Source organism: Artibeus jamaicensis, unplaced genomic scaffold (genome assembly GCF_021234435.1).
Source record: "Artibeus jamaicensis isolate MK-2021 breed Jamaican fruit bat unplaced genomic scaffold, CSHL_Jam_final contig_452, whole genome shotgun sequence".
Classification (NCBI taxonomy): Eukaryota; Metazoa; Chordata; class Mammalia; order Chiroptera; family Phyllostomidae; genus Artibeus; species Artibeus jamaicensis.
In genome coordinates, this window is record NW_026521837.1 from 19,691,054 (window position 1) to 19,714,043 (window position 22,990).

At 34.9% G+C, this 22,990-nt stretch overlaps 1 protein-coding gene across 1 annotated transcript in view; it reads right to left on the reverse strand.

Moving 5' to 3' along the window:
* TACR3 (tachykinin receptor 3) overlaps positions 1-22,990 on the reverse strand; it is a 69,375-nt gene that overhangs the window by 41,803 nt on the left and 4,582 nt on the right. Inside the window, exons 2-3 of the mRNA XM_053666432.1 lie at positions 3,329-3,517; positions 1,016-1,166 (exon numbers count right to left, since the gene is read on the reverse strand). Coding sequence (XP_053522407.1) covers positions 1,016-1,166; positions 3,329-3,517 — 340 coding nt within the window. The remainder of the gene's footprint in view (positions 1-1,015; positions 1,167-3,328; positions 3,518-22,990) is intronic.

The window sequence follows — 22,990 nt, forward strand, 5'->3', positions numbered from 1 at the left end:
AACTATTCACTTAAGACAACCAAGTTATTGCAGTTCTCCTAGTTTAAGGATTCTTAGGAGATAAAAGCATAATTTGGTTGTTTGTGTACTTCATTTTTAATAGTGTTTTGTGAGGGAAGTGTCCATGTAGTTGGTTCTATGTAAGTAAATGAACCATAAATAGAATAAATGATAATTGGCATTATACCCATGACTCTTATCCTCAGAAAAACCTCTCAGGTTTGCATTAGGTACATGCCAATTGGAGAGAGGAAGATGGAACAGATGACCTCGATTCTTTTGAAATCTACAAATTTATCAAAAGCCTCACTCACTGACTGAGTCACATAATGGTAGTTGGAAAAAATTCTGAATGAAAAATCATAGTGAAATGTCTGTATAGTAAATTTAGAGGGCTTCTTGTTTAATGTGAATGTTGGGAAAGAGGCTTTATAATGTTACCCAGTGAGTTGTAGAAGAGTATTAATGCAATTTAACCAGACATGTGGGCTGGCTGTGCAGAAACCAGATGAGGGGGGGAAGGAGGGAGTGAGAAATGTCAGTGATGGGGGAAGGGAGGGTAGATAAATGGATATTAGGAAATTATTGTGCATATTAAGATAGATGTCATTGTAGGGATCAAAGAAGCTTCTAGAAAATTATAGAGTTCATTAGAGGCATCCTTTTTCATAAAGGATAAAGATAGCTAGAACTGCAGAAATATGGTCCAAAATTCCACAAGTGAAATTTCAGAAGTTTCATGTGTAGTAATTGAGAATACTGTGAATGAGGTAATAAAAAGTCCTTCTGTAGGGAAGTGACTATTCTATGCTACTCAAGTGATACTGCGTGTAATCAGTGGCTTATATAAGACAAAAAAGAAGTAAAAGAAAAATTGGATGAATAGAAAGAAAACAAAAGTAGAAGCAAAGCATCAAATTACATTATACAGAGTTAAAAGGCCATAAATAAGTTTTCGCCTTCTCTGATGTGCCACAATTTACACAAATGCTAGGTAGATTACACGGAACAGTACCTTTCTTTTAGCCTTTAGCTGCTCATGATACTTGTCACAGGTATCTCCCGGGATCTCTCCTCCCCAGAGAGTGATTCCAACGATGGTGTATGTGATGCCCATGACGAGCAATGGGAAGCAGTACACCAGTATAATGACGATGATATGGTAACTGAAAGAAATACAAAAAAACCCCACAACATGCTGAAGATCATATTGGGATGAAATAGTGGGGCTTTGAATCCATTCCATTTAAAATCATGATTGAAATGCCAAAGAATACTTCCACTTTTTCTTTAAGTATTCATTTCACAAATCCATCAACATACCGTGCTTTTCACCTGTAGTTGTCCAAATGCTACCAACTGATCTTTGTCAATTTTTGCATTATGCCTGAAAACACAGGTGAGCTGTAATGTTCATTTAAACCACACCTGCCCCCACCTTGCCTAGGGGTTCAGAATAAATGCCTTTTCTCTGCTTGGTAATTGTTGAACTAACCTAATTAATATATCACTAGAGGAAAAGAGAGAGGACAGAATAAACTAATCAACTGATAGATATTTTCTCCTATGCACAGCTATTCTATATATCTCTGTGACATTGTCTTTGAAATAAATAGTTTTTCACCCAAATGAAATAAATGTCACCAGATTCTATGTGCCATATTGAATTCACAAGCTACATGACTGTGATTTTAAAAATCAAGGACATTAATATGTATTTTTCCAAGGTCATGGCACATTTGATTACATTACTAATTTGGTAAATAATATACAGACATGTCAGCAACTACAAAGTCATGATACTATAAATTATCAAAGTAAATTCCAGGATTTCATAGCTTTCAATCAAAATTACAAGGAGGTAGTTAGGAAGGAATAGAAGGTAACCCGTAACACGACAGCACAGTTAGATTCGGTATAAACTTCTGTGTGGCTTCCACTGTCTTAGTAAGACTTTGAAGTAATTCAAGGGTTTGGTATGCAAATCTCAATGCCCATTTTTTTTTTTTTTGTAAAGGGAATCAAACCTTCTAGCTTCTTCATTCCCTGGTATCTTATTAAGTATCAACATTATTTCAATGGGGAAGTGATTCAGTCAACCAAAAATGAAATTTTATTATAAATTTTATTTTATCATACAACTAAGATTTATTAATAATAATGGATAGAAAACAGTTTAAAACTGCTTTTTGCCTTCCTTTTAATAAAAGCTTCTAAAGTTTCTTAAAAACTGGACTCTTGGTAGAGCAAAGTTTGGTAAAATGACGGTTTTAAAAGATGACCATTATATTTGTATTATTTGTTATTTTTAAGAGAACAATGGGTTATTACATAAAAATTATATTGAAATAAAATTTATATGACTAGAATTTAAAATACAAATAAATTTCAGTTTTTCTATTTGCTTTTCTCTTTGAGAAATTTATAAATGAAATTTATTGAGGTTGTATTCATTAATAAAATTATACAAGTTTCAAGTATACAATTCCATAATACCTCATCTGTATACTGCATTATTGCTTACCACCCAAAGCTAAGTCTCCTTCCACGACTATATCTTTTACTCCATTTACCCTTTACCACCTTATCCCACCTCCTCTCCCTCTGGTAACCACCATCCTGTTGTCTGTGTCTGAATTTTTGTTTGTTTCTTTGTCTTGTTTTTTCATTTGTTGCTTTCAGTTTTATATCTCACACATGAGTTAAACCATATTGTTTTTGATTTTTTTCCTGTATGAGTTATTTCACTTAGCATGATATTCTGAAAATTCATCTAGTTGTTGCAAATGGCAGCATTTCATTTTTTTAAGGTGGGCCAAAAATATGAAATGCCAGATTCTATCATATATTGTAACACTCCTATTTTCTTTTCAACCTAGTGTAGAAGTTTCTTTAATGTTAAAATAACACAACTAAAAAACTACCAGGACTCCCCTTCTTTTCAGCCAGCCCTCTTAAAAGAGCAATCCACACATTTTGGGCTTTAGTTCCTCCCTTCTCACTCATTTCTCAGTCACTAACAACCCTACCCTTGTTGGGCATTGCTTTCATCTCCAATGAGCTTATCATCACCTCCTCTAGGAAACTCTTCAGAGATGCCAAATATATAAATCATTACATTTTTCCAGTTATAAATCTTTGTAATTCACCCCAATTTATTGACTATATCATACTGTATTATAATATATTAACATGTCTTTTTCCCCAATAATGTGTGAGATATTGAGAGAAATACCTATGACTTATTTGTATAATTGGTGCTTCCAACCTACAGCTCCTTAAGTATTCAATAAATTAAATTGAAAATCATAATAGAGAACTAACTTACGTGAAATGTTGTTTGGGACCTTCTGGCCATTGCACATAGCAGAGAGTACGCCCTGGCATGACTTTGATTTTGGAGTACAGACACTGAGGGAAGGCAAGTAGAAATGCTAGAATCCAAATACTGCCAATGACAATCTTGGTAGCTGTAGCAGACAATCTGGGTTTCAAGGGATCAATAATGGCCATATACCTATATAATAAAAAAAACATTTTGTCAGTCTCTTGTTAGCGCAGTGTAAAAAGTTAGTTTCAAAGGTGTTTTAGTGGCCAGGATTCTCTCTCTTCTGGTAAACAAGTTGGTAAGGATTTTGCTTGTGTGGATGCAGCCCAAAGTGATAATTATGATATAGTCTTTGGAATCAGATAAATTGAGGTTTAAATCCTATTCTGCCACCTTTTAAAATCTCTTTAAACTTCAGCTTCATTATTTTAATAATAGAAATAAGAACATCACCACTTAGGGATGAAGCCAAGATCAATAAAAATAATGCAAGTGAAAAGTATTATTTAATATTGCATCATCACCAAGCCCTTATTATATGAAATGTTAAAGGGACTTCCCTAAGAAAAAGAAGATAAAAAAGATGAACAGTGAAAGGACAGCAAACTCACAGTTAGTAACAACCACACCTAAAACAAAAGCAAACTAAGAGGACAGCTAGATCAGGAGCAGAATCATAGAAATGAAGATCACGTGGAGGGTTAGCAACAGGGGAGTGGGAGAAGGAGAAGGGGGGAGAAGGTACAGAAAATAAGTAGCACAGATGGTAGGTAGAAAACAGATGGGGGGAGGGCAAGAGTAGTATGGGAAGTATAGAATCTAAAGAACTTAAGACACATGGTCATAAACTAAATGGGGGGAATGGTGGGGGAGGGGGTGTGCAGGGTGGAGGGGAATGAAGGGGGGAATAGAACGACTGTAATGGCATAATTAATAAAATATATTTTTAAAATATTGTACCTTGAATATTTATGAATTTATCAGAATTCACAAATGTATGCTGAATGGAATTGGAAAGTTGAGAAATAAATGCTTAAAATATGAACTTAGTATTTTAAGACCTCCATTTTTCTCTATATGCTTCATTTTTAAAGAAAATTCTAGGTAATATGGGTAATAACTACATTATTGACAAAGAGGAATTCTGTGAAGGATATCATCAACATTTCCATCTAAAAGCATGAAGCTCAAAAAGAAACTTTGCAGGTTCGAAGGGACTGCCAAGAAGTATGTAAAGTGATGAAAATCAAGAGCCTACAACCAAGATTACTCTATCTAGCAAAGTTATCATTTAGAATTTAAGGACAGAGAAAGAGTTTCTCAGACAAGAAAAAGCTAAAGGAGTTCATCACAACCAAGCCAGGATTATATGAAATGTTAAAGGATCTTGAAGAAAATTAAAAAAATATGAATAATAAAATGGCAATAAATACATATTTATCAACAATTGAATCTAAAAAAATAAATGAATGAGCAGAACAGAAACAGAATTGTAGGTACGGAGAATGTTTTGATGGTTGCCAGGTGAGAGAAGTGTGGAGGCATCAGTGGAAAAGGTGAAGGGGTTAAGAAGTACAAATTGTTACCACGGAATAGTGATGGGGATGTAAAGTACAGAATAGGCAATGGAGTAGCCAAAGAAGATGTATGCATGACTCATGGACATGCACAAAGGTGTGGAGATTGTCTGAAGAAGCATCTGGGTGGAGGGGGCTGAAAAAGGAAAAGTCGGGACACCTATAATAGCATAAAATATAAATAAAAAATAAAAGCATGAAGTTCAGGGTTTAGATAAAGATGAATAAAACAAGTGTAACTGAGGCTATGCCTTTCTGTTAACATACTACAAATTGAATACATACTACATCATGAAAATCTGCATAGTATCTATCTATATAAATATACATAATTTTTATAGAAATATATTTGTGGCTTTATAAAACACACTTATGATTTTTTAGAGTGCAGTTATTTTGGGAAATTGTTAATCTCTGAGTAATAGAGCAGAAAATAATGTAAAAATTAATTATATTTTTTGCATTTCTATTAATAAATTACATTGTGCTTTATTTTTACTATTGGCCATTTTGTGTTCTCAAGTATATATTGATTTGTGCAAAATTTACAATGGCAACACTTTTATCAAAGAATGAATATTACTTAAACCAAAAACATTTTAACCTTAAGAATAAACATTTCATAATAAGGATAATTCATTAATTTGTTTATTGCTTTGTGTTTTTGTAATTATTAGGCAGAATTAGATCTTCAGTAAGTGTATTGGAACTTATCTATATGCTGTTCATAATAATAACTTTAGTTGAAATTTACTTAAAGAGAATATCTTCAATTTATAATGTATGGCAGTTAATAAAGTGATTGTTGGATATAAAAACAATGATAAATACAGTACCTTGGTAAAAAATGAAAAACTTTGAAGACTTTTAGTAGTACAAAGAAACAAACAAAATAAACCAGTACATTGGTTTAAGAAAATAAGGTGAACTATAGAAAGAATATAAAATGAACACTATTTAAAATTCACCTCTCATGCTTACATTGAGGAAGATAATAGCAATATTTGTTTGCTAATCATTGCCCAGCAATTTATTACTTACATTATGTTCATTTGATATCCAGAGTGATCCAATCAATCCAATAATAGCTTTATTTTGCAGAAAAGAAAACTGAGACTTAAAGAAATTAAGTAAGCCCTGGCTGGTGTGGCTCAGTTGGTTGGAACATCGTCCCATAAATTGAAAGTCTGCAGGTTTAATTCCTGGTCGCATACCCAGGTTTCAGTTTTATAGCTTGTTGGGCACATCTACGGAAAAGCAAGCAATTGGTATTTCTCTCTCTCATTGACTCCCCTCTCTCTCTCCCATTCCTCTCTCTCAAAAAGCAGTGAAAAAAAATGTCCTTGGGTGAATATATATATATAAAAAGAAATTAAGTAAATTGTTCAAAAATGACTCAGATGGTAAGAGCTGGGCTTCTAAGCCAATTCTGACAGTCTTCCAACTTTGTATATATATACAGATTATGGCTTTGAATATAACCATTTATGTAAGGAATTGTGAGAGGAAAAATATTTAAGTTAGATGCCTTGCAAAGAATCAAAGTTGCATTTTGCCTTATGAATTCAAAAGCATTTATGTACAACATACAAAACTAAAAGTCAAACATATAAGATAATAATTGTAGTTGGGCATATCTGTTTCAACTGCAGGTGATTATAAAGCCACCATAGCGTTTCTCACTGTGTTGAACTGTTGTTTTTCTGGTGTTTCCAGAGTCAAACACAACGCTTACCAATACATTTTCTTTTCCTGAACTGACTATTTCTCAAACTCTTTTATAATATTTTGCTTTTTTGCTTGCTCTGGCATTTATGAATACATTTGGATGTTTAGACATTTGATTTTTTTTTTGAGACTAAAAAGAGAAATCGCCCTGTCTGGTGTAGCTCAATGGATTGAGTGTGGGCTGTGAACCAGAGTCACTGGTTCGATTCCCAGTCAGGGCACATGCCTGGGTTGCGGGCCAGCTCCTCACTGTGGGGCATGTGAGAGGCAACCACACATTGATGTTTCTCTCCCTTTCTTTCTCCCCCTCTCTCTAAAAATAAATAAATAAAAACTTTTAAAAACTGCAAAAAATCCTTTAAAGAAAAGAGAAATTGAGTGACATGAGCAGGGTTGGAATCCTGTATAGCCACAATAGCATGGATAATTCAAAACAATGTGCAAATCTCTTATAGATGTTTTTTAGTTAATTAGTCTAATGATAGAGAAAATTTTCACTGACAGGTAGGATATTACATGAAAATAATTTATCAGTATATTGTCACTAATGCTTTCATAAAAGTAGAAATTTTGAAATTTCAAGCTGGCAGTTTTGTCATTTCTGGTCTAATCTATCAGTTATTCATTCAGCCAAACATTTATTGAATGCCTGCTGTGGTATTCCAGACACCGTAGTGGTACAACAGTGAGGAAAGACTTCATAGACCTCATAGTCTAGTGAAGTAGATAGATATTAATCAAGTAATCTCACCAATATATGTAAAATTACACATATGGTAACGTTACAAAGGAAAGACATATGTGGTCATATGAATGCAGTTACTGGGAAAACATATTTAGATTGTGAATCAGTCTCCCCTAAGAAAAGTCAGTCTGGGTTGAGAATTGGAAGGATGACAAGGCAAAATGGCAGAACAGGGAGGGTTGCAAAGATTTCTCAGAAAACGAGCACGTGAAGAACTCCTGTGTTAATGGTGGGTTTTATGGGTTGAATTGTGTCCCCTTAAAAAAGATATGTGGCTTAGTCAAGGAATATCTATGAATGACCCAGGGACATAGACAACAGGGTGGGGATTGATTGTGGGAGTGGGAGGTGGGCTGGGCTGAGGAGAGCAAAGGGGGAAAATTGAGACAACTGTAATAGAACAATAAAATATTTAATAAAAAAAGAAATATTGAAGCCATAACTCCCAGTATCAGAGAATGTGAATTTATTTGGCAATAGAATCCTTATCAAGGTAATCAGGTTAAAATGAGGTCATCTGGGTGAGTCCTGATCCAATGAGTTGGTACAAAAGAGAAATTTGGAAGCAGAGAAAAATACATGGGGAATGACATGTGAAGATGAAGGACTGAGTGGTGCATTACAACCTAAGGAATGCTAAATCCCCAGAAGATAGGAAGAGGAAAGGAAGGATTTTCCTTCAGCTTTCAGAGGGAGGTTGACCCTTACCAGTACCTTAATTTCAGATTTCTAGCTTCCAGAACTGTGAAACAAATATTTCTGTGCTAAGTCACTCAATTTGTGGTACTTTGTTATAGCAGCCCTAGGGAACCAGTATGAGTGAGAGTGAGAGAGGCATTATAAAGCTGAGTAATTAAGGGCCAATGTAATTGAAACACAGAAAGTGAAGGGGGAAACTTATTTGAGACAGCGTTGAAATGCAGGTTAAAGATTTTTGTCTTATGGAAGGTAACTGAGGTGATTCAATCAGATTTTAGTCTGGGGAATGGACTCTAGGATGGAAAGACTGGAAGTAGGGAAATAAGTTACCTGGCTATTGTTCTGGTTTGGGTAGGAGATGATTGGTACTTGAGATAGAGTGTCGTTATAGGAGATTGAATGATGGTAATAGTCTCAGAAAAGTAAGAAATGTTGACATATTGCAAAAAGGGCAAGCCAGTTGGCCAAAGAAGTGGGTAGAATTGCCGGGCATTGCTGAAGACCAGTTTGAAATCGGTGACTAGAAATTCATTGTAGAGTTAATATTTCCTATTCTGTGACTCTCTTCAGTAATAACTTGCTCAACAGTAGGCATGAAGAAAATGGCTGATTAAGCTTATTGAGATAAACATCCTCAGGACCTTGAGAAGTGATTGAATCTCAGGTATAAACTCATTCAAATGTCAGGACTTTATTCTTCCTTTAGAGAAATGTATATCTTTGATTTGTCACATTAGCTTTTCCTCAGGTTTTTTTCTGAGCTTCTCACTACCATTCTTCCCTCACTAAACATTCTCAAATATGTTAGAGTCTCTTGAATATGATTACTTTATGAATCACAGCTAAGATTTGATGGATTCTTACTGTACCAATCAGGGCATCACCTGAAAAAGTTTTAAGGTCACTTTTTATTTTCTTTTTATGGAGGCTAGAATTCTCAGAAGCATCTATTGGAAGCTCATATTTTTAATAACAATTTTAAAATCAGTTTTCCTTTTCACTTTAATATCAGACCACTCTGCTTTACCGCTTACTATTTTTCTGATACAATTGAAGAGGTCTTTTCTCTTGACTATGATGCCTTTTGCACAATACTACTTTTGATATAACGTTACTCACTCTCAATAAGTGAGACTTTTCCATTTTGCAGTTGTTCTTGGTATCTGGTTTAGTTCCTTTTCTGATAACATTTTTATTAAACTCTTTCTCAATCTTTACTTGCTTCTTTCAAAATGAAGCCAGAGTACAGTATTCCGATATTGACTTCATTATATTATACATGCAAGAAATTTTGTCTGAAATTGTATGAGTTTTACCATTTTCTAGCTTGACTATGGCCACAGTAGACAATGTTTTAGTCTGTAAATCACAAATATAGAATACTGTCTAGCTATTGTCTGTGTAAAATAAATAGTTGTTGTAGGTGCTCTTGATCCATAAAATTTCAACTCTGGCTTATGGTACTAGGGCATACTTTGCTTTGACAAGTCACCAGAAATACAATCTTTCATGAAGCTTCAATTTTTAGATAAATTTTGTTGTGCACTTTTTCATAACTGTTTTAAATGAATTTAAGAATGACTCTATTAACTAATTAATTAATTACAAGTATTGTCTTAGTAAATTTTGAAGTTAATGAGTATTTATGAAAATAAACCTACATATAAATATTCATATATATGTACACATATAATAGAAACTTCAAAATATTAACCAGAAAAAACAAATCGCTTGTTGATTTACTTAAATTTTTGGTATAAATAAAATTTATACACTGAAATTTTTGAAAAATTATATTTAAAGAATAAAGTATCAGAATAGTGAAAGCATTTGACTTCACTGTAGATACTTTCTTTTTTATCTTTATCTTTTATTCTATTTTCCCAACTTTATTGAAGAAAAATTGATAAATTGTATATATTTAAAGTGTACAATTTGATGTTTTCTTAAGTATATTTTATCGATTGTGCTATTACAGTTCTCTTTTTCTCTCCATTTATCCCCCCTGCATCCCTTTACCCTCCAGTATACTCCCGCCCTTAGTTCATGTTCATGGGTTTTACATATAAGTTCTTTGGCTTCTTCATTTCCTATACTATTCCTAACCACCCCCTGTCTATTTTATGCTTACCAATTATACTTTGTATTCTCTGTACATTCGTCCCACCTATTCTCCCTCTCCCCTTCCCCACTGAATAACCCTCCCTGTGATTTCCATTTCTGTAATTTTGTTCCTGCCCTAGTTGTTTACTTAGTTTTTGTTTTTTAGGTTCAGTTGTTGATGGTTGTGAGTTTGTTATCATTTTACTGTTCTGAGTTTTAATCTTCTTCTATTTCTTAGATAAGTCTCTTTAACATTTCATATAATAAAGGCTTGATAATGATGAACTCCTTTAACTTGACCTTATCTGGGAAGCCTTTTATCTGCCCTTCCATTCTAAATGATAGCTTTGCTGGATAGAGTGATCTTGGATATAGGCCCTTGCCTTTCATGAATTCAGATACTTCTTTCCAGCCCCTTCTTGCCTGTAAGGTTTCTTTTGAGAAATCAGCTGACAGTCTTATGGGAACTCCTTTGTAGGTAACTGCCTTCTTATCTCTTACTGCTTCTAGGATTCTCTCCTTAATTTTAATTTGGGGTAATATAATTATGATGTGCCTTGGTGTGTTCCTCCTTGGGTCCAATTCTTTGGGACTCTTCAGGCTTCCGGGACTTCCTGGAAGGCTATTTCCTTTGCCAGAGTTGGGGAGTTTTCCTTCACTGTGTTTTCAAATAAGTTTTCAATTCCTTGCTCTTTCTTTTCTCCTTCTGGCACCCCTATGGTTCAGATGTCAGAGCACTTAAAGTTGTTCTAGAGTTTCCCAAGCCTCTCATTTTTTTTGAATTCTTATTTCTTCTTTCTGTTCCAGTTGGATGTTTATTTCTTCCTTTTGTTCCAAATTGTTGATTTGGAACAATCAACAATCCTGGTGTCCTTCCCTTCACTGTTGTTCCTGTAAATTCTTTATTTCACTTTGTATAGTCTTCATTTTGTGACTGAGCTCAACCAATTCTGTGAGCACCCTGATTACCAGTTTTTTGAACTCTGCATCAAATAGATTGTCTACCTCCTTGTTGCTTAGCTCTTTTCATAGAATTTTGATCTTTCATTTGGGCCATATTTTTTTGTCTCAGTGCACTTGTTATGTAGTAAGGGGCAGAGCCTTACATATTTGCCAGGGCAGGGCAACCCTCTTTGCTGCCTTGTGGCTCTGTCTGTGGGGAAGGGGTCAGAGAGGGAACAATGCCACTCGCTTGCTCTGTTCTAGCCCCACTTTCCATCACTTCTCTCTCTTCTCAGAAGTCGATTGTGCCCTTTCAGGTGCAGATTCCCAGGTGAGTGGGTTTGTGTACATTTTAGGATCCCATGGCCTTTTCCAGTGAACTCTTCTGTCATACTGGGAGTTTATTCTGCTGTTGCAACTCCCACAGGATTTTACGGTTACAGGTTTTGAGTCTTTAGTTTCCTGGTCAGCCAGCTCCTGCCTTGCCCTCATGGACTACCACCTTGCTGCAGGTCCTCTCTGCCTGGCTGCCCATCTGTGCCCCTCCTACTGGTCTGGATGTTTCTCTAACTCCTTGGTTCTCAGAGTTCCACACAGTTTGATTTTCTGGCATTTCTGGTTATTTATTATTTTTAAATTATTTGTTAGCCTTCTTTTGGTTGTGTGAGGAAGTGAAGCATTTCTACCCATGCCTCCATCTTGGCTGGAACTCAGTATATGCTTTCAATTTAAATTTAACAACTAGGGTTATCTATTTATTTAATTATTTATTAAATATCAAGTATTTATTTTCAAATATTTCTTAAATGTCAACTATTTTCCAGGACTTTGTGACATTCTTTGGCTATATCGATAAGTACAATAGATGTTCATAATCTTGTGGAGTCAGAGTCTAATGCAGAAAAAATACTTTATTAGAATTGTCAGAAAATACATATGAGTATTAGGTTAAACTTGAGTATTAGGTTAAACTTTCCTTAGAGTATTGCCTCTTGAGTATTAGGTTAAATTTTCCTTGGAGCTTTAGTATAATGGTCTTTGTGAGTTAAGCACACTCCCCCATGATTGCTAAATATTTCTACCTGAAATATGTGGTGTCTTCTGTTTTCATTCTTGAATCGGTATAAAATACATTTAGTTCGCCCATTGTGAACCTTGATGCAAATTTGTATTGTCACTTGATTTCCACAAGAAAGTCAATTATAGAAAGCATTTCAAATTTCAAAATTTTATTGGATTTACACATTTAAGGAAGGAAGGAATATACCATTAGTTGTCATCGTGGTGGTTCCAAACTTGGCTTTCTTCCCTTTGTTATGCTCACCTTATAGTCTGTCATTTTCTAAAACCCTACATGCACCATGAGAGATCCTGTCACTTAAAATCCCTTGAGAGGTTTAGCCAAGTCTCCTCTTTCCTCATTAGGCTAGTCTGTCTAGCCCTATGGGAATTCTCCTGAATAAAATTGTCCTCATTGTGTGCACTGTGATGTTATAAAGAGAGATATACTATTAATTATAAAGCATAAAATAGAAAATTGACCTAATCTGGGGTATACACTGAAGTAATGGGGAACACACTAGGTGTAGCTTCCCAGAATTAATTAGAATGAAGGTGGAACCAGAGGGAAAGTGAAAAGTCCTGGGTTGGAGAAAGTGTGAGGTATTTGAAGAGCTAAAGAAGGCACAGAGTCTATACAGCAAAGAGGTGAGGGAGAAAAAAATAACAAATGAGCTGGAGATGTAGTTATTAAGCATGACTTCACTAATATAATATATTCAATATAAATTTAGATTTTCTTTTTTAACAGTAAAAACAATAATTGTTAACATGTTGAATGTTCCTATGTATCAGACTCCTCTAAGACCTTTGTATAGAAATAGTTAAATCTTTACATTTTAATTATTTATAGTAACTATAATATGATTCATATAAAAATTCTACGCTATTGGTGAACAATAGATTAAACAATTTCTCCTCAAAATTTCAGACACAAGTTCAAAAGTGGTTTTCTATGTTGACAATATAAAACTTACTGCTAAAGATTATTTCCTGCTACTTATACTATCTCTTATGGTAATAGTTAAAAAATCAGAACATAATAGATTTAATTCATGAGATATTATAAAATTGTAAATGACTTTTTTGAAATTCAGTTTACTACTGTGTCATTTCTAGATTTTCGCAGGAAACTCATGGCAAGACATATTATATAGCCTTGCATACATCACTTCAAAAGCACTTTCTTCACAAAGTAACTTTTATGTTATCAATCATATATTAAACAATTTTGTTAAATTTTAATTACTTATGAAAATATTTTTGAACTCTTAGCAGATTATCTTTGTAGGAACAATGACTTCATCAAAATATATTTAAAGTTCAAATTCATCTATAAATATTTCTAATATTCAATTCTTTATAGAGATAAAGTAAATTAGTATATATTATAGTATGTTGGATACATACCTATACATGATATTCTATTTGTACATAAGGTAATATGTATACAAAGTCCTTTTTCATGGCAATAGAAAACAAATTTAACCCAGTTTCATTTCATTTTTATAAGGGGAAGAATTTTTAGAGGAAGAGAGAATTCAAGAGGCTGTCCAAAGTGGATTTAGAGAGAATAGCAACTAAAGAAACCAAGTAATATCAATAATTATGCTGTATAATAATAAATGGGTAAAGGAATTGAAAACTTTAAACAGAAAAGACTCGGGACACTTGATAGCTTTAGTCAAATGTATAGAGCGCTATGGAGTACAATGAGAGCAGTGTTGGATCATCATGGAGCGTAGAGCTCAGTTTCTGGAGAAAGATGAGTCACAGTTGTCCAGGGTACATGGATTGTCTTCAGTGTTATTAAAGCTTTTTTTTTTTTTTCTTTGTTGCTGAAGGTACTCAGAAATAGAATGGGTGGCAATCTATTGGGTAAATTAAAAGACTATAAACTTCCAAATGAATTGTAGAAATAGATGAAAGCAGATTCAAAACTTTGAGATTCCAAATTTAATCAAAGGGAGGTTGCCTGAAATATCACTTTAGTCAGAATTATGATGGGAAACCAATTGATAGGGACAAGCCAGACTGTTGAAAATTGTACATGTTCAAAATATTGCTGTAACTTTGTGTAATTTGAAGAGTACTACAAGTGTGACTCACATCAAATATTATGGAATCAAAATTTCCTTTCATTTAAAAATCATTCCTCCATAATTTTTTGGGTTCTGTTTTTATGTCTTCCATGTATGTGATTAAATGAAGCTATATATCACAATTGGCACTACAAGTCAATAGTTCTGGCAGATATTTTTCTTAACCAACAGGAACATTAAGATTCCTATGGGATTGAATGGAAACAATTTTATGTCTATTCTCCTACAGTATGAATATTTTGGAAGAAACATAAATATTACTAATACATATGAAAATATTTTTATATTTCATAAATTCTTTTACTTTTGGAAAACTAGAATTACTTTGAATGTGTAATTGTAAATATTATTCATATGTACATATTAGTTATTCTGAATCTCTTCCTTTTTATCAATTCCTTGCTCAATCATAAACCTTGTCAGCCCACTTTCCAACACCACCAAATATGTTCTCTTTTTCCCTCCCAACTATCATTGCCTTGATTATTAGAACACTATCATAACAGGTTTCTTAGGTGCTTCTCCTTTCCAACTTTCTTCACAATGTCTTCAAAGCTCTCTTCCTAAAATATTTCACTGTTTTTTCACTTCCAACAGGATTAACTGTGACTCTGCACACCCTTTACAACAATGGCACTAAGTATCTTACCTTTTCTTGAAATTTACTGTACTGTATAAGTTAGAGCTCCAGGAAATAACAAGACACACTCAAATGAGAAAACTGGAGAGAGTTTAATAAATGTCACTTACAAAATATAATAAAGAAGCCATTTACAAGTCCCATTTCACAAATGATTAAAGGAAACCTACTAGAAATGAATGTTCCTATGACTAGCATAGGAACATTCATCCCCTATCTCAGACCTGAAAGATGAAAGGATTCTATAATCAAAAGTGAGGTGAAGCCCATAAACAAAAGGAAAGACAAAAATCACTTAATTATATAAATAGATGCAGAAAAGGCATTTGATAAGATACAGCACCCATTTATGATAAAAACACTGGCCAAAGTGGGAGTAGAGGGAGCACACCTCAACATTATAAAGACCATATATGAGAAACCTACAGCCAACATCATACTCAATGGGCAAAAACTACAAGTTTTCCCACTAAGATCAGGAACAAGACAACGGTGTCCACTTTTACCACTTTTATTGAACATAGTATTAGAAGTTCTAGCCACACCAATCAGACAAGAAAGAGAAAAAAAGGCATCCAATTAGGAAAGGAGGAAACAAAACTGTCATTGTTTGCAAATGACATGTTAGTGTGCATAGGAAACCCTATAGACTCCACCAAAAAACTACTTGATCTAATAAGTGAATCTGGCAAAACAGAGGGACACAAAGTCAATATTCAGAAATTAAAAAAAAGAAATTAAAGGCATTTTTGTACACTAACAATGAAATATCAGAAACAGAAATGAGGAAAAAATCCCATTTGTTATAGCAACAAGAAAAATAAAGTACCTAGAAATAAACCTAATCAAAGAAGTAAAAGACCTCAGTAAACTCAGTAAATAACACAACACTGAAGAAAGAAATTAAGGGAGACACAAATAACTGGAAGCATAAACTGTGTTCATGTATTGGAAGAGTTAACATCATCAAAATGTGCATACTACCGAAAGCAATTTATAGATTCAATGCAATCCCTGTTAAAGAACCAATAGCTTATTTCACAGATATAGAACAAAAATTTCAAAAATTTATATAGAACCTTAATTGACCCTGAATGGCCACAGCAATTTCAAAAAAGAACAAAGTAGGAGGGATCACAATACCTAATATCAAACAACATTACAAGTTTACATTAATCAAAACAGTCTGGTACTGGCATAAGAACAGACACATAGACCAATGGAACAGAACAGAGAGCCCAGAAATAGATCCAAGTTTCTGGTCAATTGACATTTGTCAATTAATATGCAGGAGCACAAAGTGGAGTGAAAATAGCCTCTTCAAGAAATGGCATTGGGAGATCTGGACAGCTATATCACTAGCCATCGGAGACATGCAAATTAAACTACAATGAGATACCACTTCACACTGGTCAGAATGGACATCATAAACAAATCAACAAACAAGTACTGGTGAGGTTGTGGAGAAGGAACCCTAGTGCACTGTTGGATAGAATGAAGACTGGTGCAGCCACTGTGGAAAACAGTATGGAATTTCCTAAAAAAATCTAAAAATGGAACTGCTTTTTGACCTTGCAAGTCTACTGATGGAATTATACCCTAAGAATATGAAACACCAATTCAAAAGAATCTGTGAACCCCAATGTTTATAGCAGCACAATTTGCAAAAGCCAAGTGCTGGAAGCAACCTAAGTGTCCATCAGTAAATGAGTAGATCAAATACTATGGTACATTTACACAATAGAATACTATGCAGCAGAAAAAAAGGAGCACCTACACTTCATGAGAGCATAGATGGAAATGGAGAGCATTATGAAAAGTGGAATAAACTGGGTGGTGAAAGACAAATACCATATTATCTCACTTTTAACTGGAACCTAATCGACAAAACAAAGAAGTGAGCAAAATAGAATGAGGGATATAAAAATAAAGAACAAACTGACAGTGACCAGAGGGATGGGGAGGGGGAAGATAATGGAGGAAAGACATCAAGTAACATGTATAAAGGACCCAGGGACAATGACAACAGGAGTGCGGGGATTAACTACGGGAGGTGGAGATAGTTAGGGCTGGAAGAATTATGGGGGGAAATGGGGACAACTATAATTGAACAATAATAAAAAATAAAATACTTAAAATTTTTAAAAAGTGGGGTGAATCCTTAGGAGAGAAGCTGTTAATAGGAGATGTGGTTACAACTGGGCTTAGCAAATTTGCAGAAAGAAAAGTGTGGTAGATATAACCTAAAGTTTTTCTACTCTTTTACCGCTCATCACCTGCAGGTGTATCCCATTAGGCAAAGCCAAGAAGAGGCCAGACAGTAATGGACCCCATCTATGCAGTTAGTCCACAGAAGTAGTTGGCCAGATAGGAAGGGAGCAGAAGTGTGGAAGAGATAGAGAGCAGATCTGAACTGAAAGATGGACATGACCCAGATCAAATATCCTTTAACAGTTTCAAATTTTTCACATGCTGGTCTTTTTGCTGAAAGGATTTCCGTCTTGTTCATACCTTATTCTAAGGTTCTACAGCTGGGTTCCACTCAGATTACAGAATGTTCACTGTAGATTCTTTCCGTTCTCCTAGTTTTAACCTCCTCATACAGCAGCATTATGCTCTTACTTATCATAGATGCTGATTTTATTTTTCTCTGTGTTCTGTGGAACCTAAAAAGTCTCTGTAATAGTCAACATAATTTTCGAATAGTGACTGCCCGTGGTTGGGGGATAGTTTGTATAGATAGCGAGTGAATAATTAATTGTTTACAAAGGAGAACTTCAGCACATGTACAATTTTTTTAAAGAATAGCTTTCTTAACTTTGCTAAAAGGAAATAATAAACAAAATGTAGAGTGTGATTATGATGTTAAAATGACATTAAATAACACGATGTATACAGAGACAGGTAATGTCAGGCCCAGTAATCTAAATTATTGTAAACTATGTTGAATAACATGAAATTATCACTTGGGATAAAACAGCTATAGTGGTAAATTGAGACAAAAACAAGCAAAAAATAACTTATTTAAAGTGGGCCTTAGGTATTTGTGATTGGCATGGAAAAAGAAATGAGCTTATGCCCACAATCTGACCTAAGGATTTAAAAATCTTACTTTAATATTGTCTCTAGCTCTTCAACAAAAATTTATTCTATCAGGGTACTTGGGTATAGGGTTTTCTTTTTCTAAATTTCTCCTTTTAAAATAATTTTCTGTATGAAAGCAATGAGTAATGAGATCTATGCAACTTCAATCAGGGCAATTTGTGATTCATGATTAGATAAAAGTACTTAATGTTACTCTTGGAAACTTTGCAAGTTGTTCGAGTATACTAGGAATTCATTCCTTTCAATTTTGTCTAAACTGGATTTGACAATATCAAACTCCTTTCTGAAGTAAATAATGGCACGTAGCAGTTCCACTATTTATCCTCAAACTCATAGAGATGATGGTGCCCATAAAACAGAAGATATTCAAATATTTTGGTATTTGAATTCTTTAAAAATGTTTATTGATTTTAGAGACAGAGGAAGGGACGGGGAGTGAGGGGAAGAGAGAGAGAAACATCATTGCGAGACAGAAACTTCAGTTGGTTGCCTCTTACATGCACCCTGACCTCACCCCAACTAGGGATCAAACCCACAAACCAGGCATGCACCCTTACCTGGAATTGAACCTCCAACCTTTTGACATATGAGATGATGCTCCAACCAACTGAGCCACACTGACCAGGGCCAAATCAGTGGGTATTAAGTTGTGATAGTGTAAATGCTTATTTAATGGTGCTAATGTGTTGTAGACTGCTTTGCCTATAGGAATTGTATCTCTACCCCTTGTGGCTAAGGGCGAGAGACGACCTTTGGAATGCCAGCCACAGGAGACAAAGCCTGTCTCTGATAGCAAAAGCTGCCTCAATTTCTCTCCCTGCCCCCAAAGCTTGGTTAGAAGTCAATGACGGGTAAGACCCCTCACATTGGGGGGCAACCTCAGCCAGACTCGACCACTTGGGAGGCCTTCATGGAAGGACTCAGGGGGCTGCAACAAAGAGGGAGCAATGGACCCCCCCACCCCCACTTTGACAAAGCCCAAGTCCCCATGTTCTCTGGGAGAAGCACTTCCTGGCTCTAATCCCCTTAAGCCTGAATACCTGATGGGGAGAGGTGCAACTCCTTGCCTTGCTAGAGCATGCCCTGGGGAAAAATCGGGCATCACAAAGACTTGCTGATAAACCTTCTGCAACTCTCTTCCTGAAAGACACTGACTCAGACTCTGAAGCCCTCAGATCTCTTTGAAATGTTATCTACTGTTTGATCCTTGCCACCCTGTATTCCTGTGTATTACAACCGAATAAAAGGCTATGGAAGAGGGTGCTCAGGGCCTTTTTCTCCTCAGAGAAACTGGCCGCTGCTGGCCTTTGTCTCCCCTGAGAAACTGGCCACAGCCCACTCCTCTCCCCTAAACAGATCTCATCTTGTCTCATTCACTAGTGTCTGTGGCACGGGGGCGGGGGGGGGAGACTCGCAAAGAAGTTGCCCCCAAACTAATGGAAGAAAGCAGATAATATATAACCTAAACTTGGAAAATAAAGATGGAAAGTTAAGGCTATTTTCATATCTAAGTTTTAATTTTAACATGCTTTATGATATCTTAACAAGGTAATTTGGGCACAAATTATTCAATGATAGAAAATGATAGAAAAGCAATTTGTGCTGAGTGCCAAATATTTGTAGTCATTATCCTAAAAGCTATGAATATAATAGTAAACAAAATAGATATTAGTAAATAGAAGAAAAATAAAACAGCATAAGTATATGGAAAATGATATGAAGCTACTGTTTCAGACAGTAATCAGTTTGTGATTATATGATTACATGAGATACACTGAGCAATGAAAAGTTATTCCTTGTAAAAATAGCTAGCTACTCTGTCATCTCATAACCTACAAATGTAAAATAATTTTACTTTTATCATCTTTTTTTATTTTCATGGACTTTACAACTCAGTAGGACAGACAGACAAAAAACAATAAACATTACAGCTGAACTAATTATTTAGTATTTTAGAAGGTGATACATGTGATAAAGACAAAAATAAAGTGATTTAAAATAAAGAAGTCAGGGTCTGGAAACAGCTCAGGGAATGAGTATCGTGGCTGTCTGGAGGATGAGAATTTCACCGAGTGTAAGATCCTGAGGTGGAAACATGCCTATAGAGTGGACCAGTGATGGTGGAGCTGTGCGGTGGAGTGGTGAGGAGATAAGGTCAGAGAATAACAAATGACCTGTTACTATACGTTCTTATAGACCATTGTAAGGACTTTGATTTTTTACCCTGACAGAACTAAGGAGCCATTAGAAGATTTGTGGACAGGATATAGTATCTGATTCAGTAGCAAAATCACTCTGGTTGTTGACTGAGAATATACTAAGCAGGGACAAGGGTAGGAGTAGGGTAACCAGTTAGGTGAGAAATGATGTTAACTTGGACTAGAGAAGCAGCAGTAAGCAACTTAAAAAGTAATTAAACACTACATATACTTTGAAAGTAGAGGTGATTAGATTTGCCAATGGAATGGGTATGGAATATGAAAGAAGAGATGAGTCAAGAATACTTCCAAGAATTTTGACCTGAGGCTGAGATTTTGACCCCAGAGGACTGCAGGAGGGCTGAGTTTTGCAGGAGTATCAGGAACTCAGTTTGGGACATGTAAAGTCTGAGATGCCTAATAGATTTCCAAAGGATGAAGTCATGGAGGTGGTTGGATTCAGGACTCTGAAATACAGCTCAGGAGTTCGAGCTAAAGATACTCATTACAGTATCACCAGGGTATGGGCTGTATCTATTTTGTTTATCCCTGTGTGTTTCATAGCTATATAATGTTTTGTACTTAAAAGGGAATAAATATTTGTTGAGTAAGGAAAACAAATATAGTGAGTCATGTGATGATAAATGTTTTAACCACAGTCTGAGGGAAAAAAAAAAACAAAAGAAACCCCCTGATTTTTAGTGTTTGCAAATTTGTGTGGTATAAATACTACTAAAATTTCAAGCTACCAAAGTAACATCACAGTGTGCAAAGTTGGAAAGAAATGTGCACGGTTGATACCTTCTAGTCTGTAGAAAAAAGCTCCAAAGCACAATGGAGTTCACTATTGTTTAGTAATATGATCAACGCATATTTTCCTTACATATGGGTGTCATGAAAGAGGATTTTAAATAACCTTGATATGTGGACTGATGTGAAATTAAAAAAAAATCTTATGGATGATGATACAAGCTCAAAATAGGAGACTTAAGTGAATATTTAAAAACCCATGTCACATACAAAACTAAGAGAAACCATGAGCTATTTATCCCTGTGCTAATAGGCAGGCTTCTAAATTACTCCACATAGGTGAATTATCTTCACATAATTCCTGGAAAAAAGATTTCACGGCTTATAAAATAGTTTATTATAACATTAACAGCGCTCTCATGTCAGAGTTGTCTTCATGATTTCTATCTAATTCAGCCTACAAATTACGTTTAAGATATTGCTACAAAACATCTATCACAAAAATGCCTACATAAACTTTAATCAAGTTGTTCTCTTTTGGAATCCAAACTGTTTGGCATCTAATTAATTAATTAGTTTTTAAAAGGCATCAAATTAATTAATTATTATTATTAACAATTTTCACTGTGGTAAAACAGATATAATGTGAGATTTACCATTTAACTATTTTTAAGTGTAGAGGTTGGTGCTATAAAGTACATTTGCACTGTGCAATCATCACCACCATCCACTGTCAGAATTTTATGTAAAAATGTGCATTTTGTTGTTTATATATTTTTATAATCATAAAAGTATGATTATAAATATGTATGAATATAATATATAAATATGTATATATCAATATAAAATGTATATAATCATAAAATATATAAAAGAAAATAAAATTAACCCAAGTCTCATCATTGAGCAAATCAAATCTACATCAATCCTATTGCGCATGTAGAATTATATCAGACTGTTAAGTTCATGGTCTAAAAATCCTCATGTGTTTCAGGTCCCTCTGTGTCTCAAATGGCATTCAGTCTCTGTGTCTAATGAAGTGGTGGAGCTGTTGCCTGTTTGCAGCATTTATTTAATGTACCACTGAACACGCATTAATAAAAATGATTTATGCTCAGAGGGTGAGGCACAGGGAAGAAGATGTATGGGCAGTTCATCATCCTGGACAGACGCTTTAGAGCTGAGCCCCAGGGAACCAGAGTTGAAAGTAGAAGATGAAAGGACACTGGCCATTAAGAAATTGTTAATGGAGCAAAAGAAAAACTAAGGGACAAGATCATTTTTTCAAATTCTATTTGAAACAAAAATAGACATCAAAAATATTTCATGCAAAGAGCAAGTTTTGCAACTTATGAGGTCTTCAGATTTGGAGGCAATGTGCCTAAAACAACAGTCTGGTGAAGAACATGGCTTCTTCCTCTGGAGAAACTGTTAAGCTCTGTACCAAAGTGCTGACATTGTCTTCCTTCCTTCCCTCCCTCCCTCCCTCCCTCCCTCCCTCCCTCCCTCCCTCCCTCCCTCCCCTCCTCTCTCCCCCTCCCTCCCCACCTTTCTCCCTCCTCCTCTTCCTCCTTCTTTATCTCCTCTCTCTCTCTGGCCAGGGTGTGGTGGAGAGAATGAAAGTGCTAAAGATGACTACTGATAAGCTCTTATCAGACCTCCCTAGAAACTCCTTGAAATAATTGGGAAAATGGCAAGATATGGTTTATAAGTAATGGTTATAAACTAAAAATAATTAATATTCATATTAATCTACCACATTTATATGCATCCTGTTAGGAGTTGTAGGAGAACTGATGTTATATTCAAATGTGGGTTTTTTTGATTCTTGAATAAGAACTACAAATTATAGAAAGTGCTGATGACTCATAATGAATTTCCTAAAAGTAATCTTTTCTAAAACATAGTTTTAGTTACTATTTTGCAAAGTTTTAGTTTCTTGGCCAATAAAGACACATTTTTTCAGGAATTCCCAACAAAGCAGAAGGGAACACATTTCAGGATAAGACCAGAA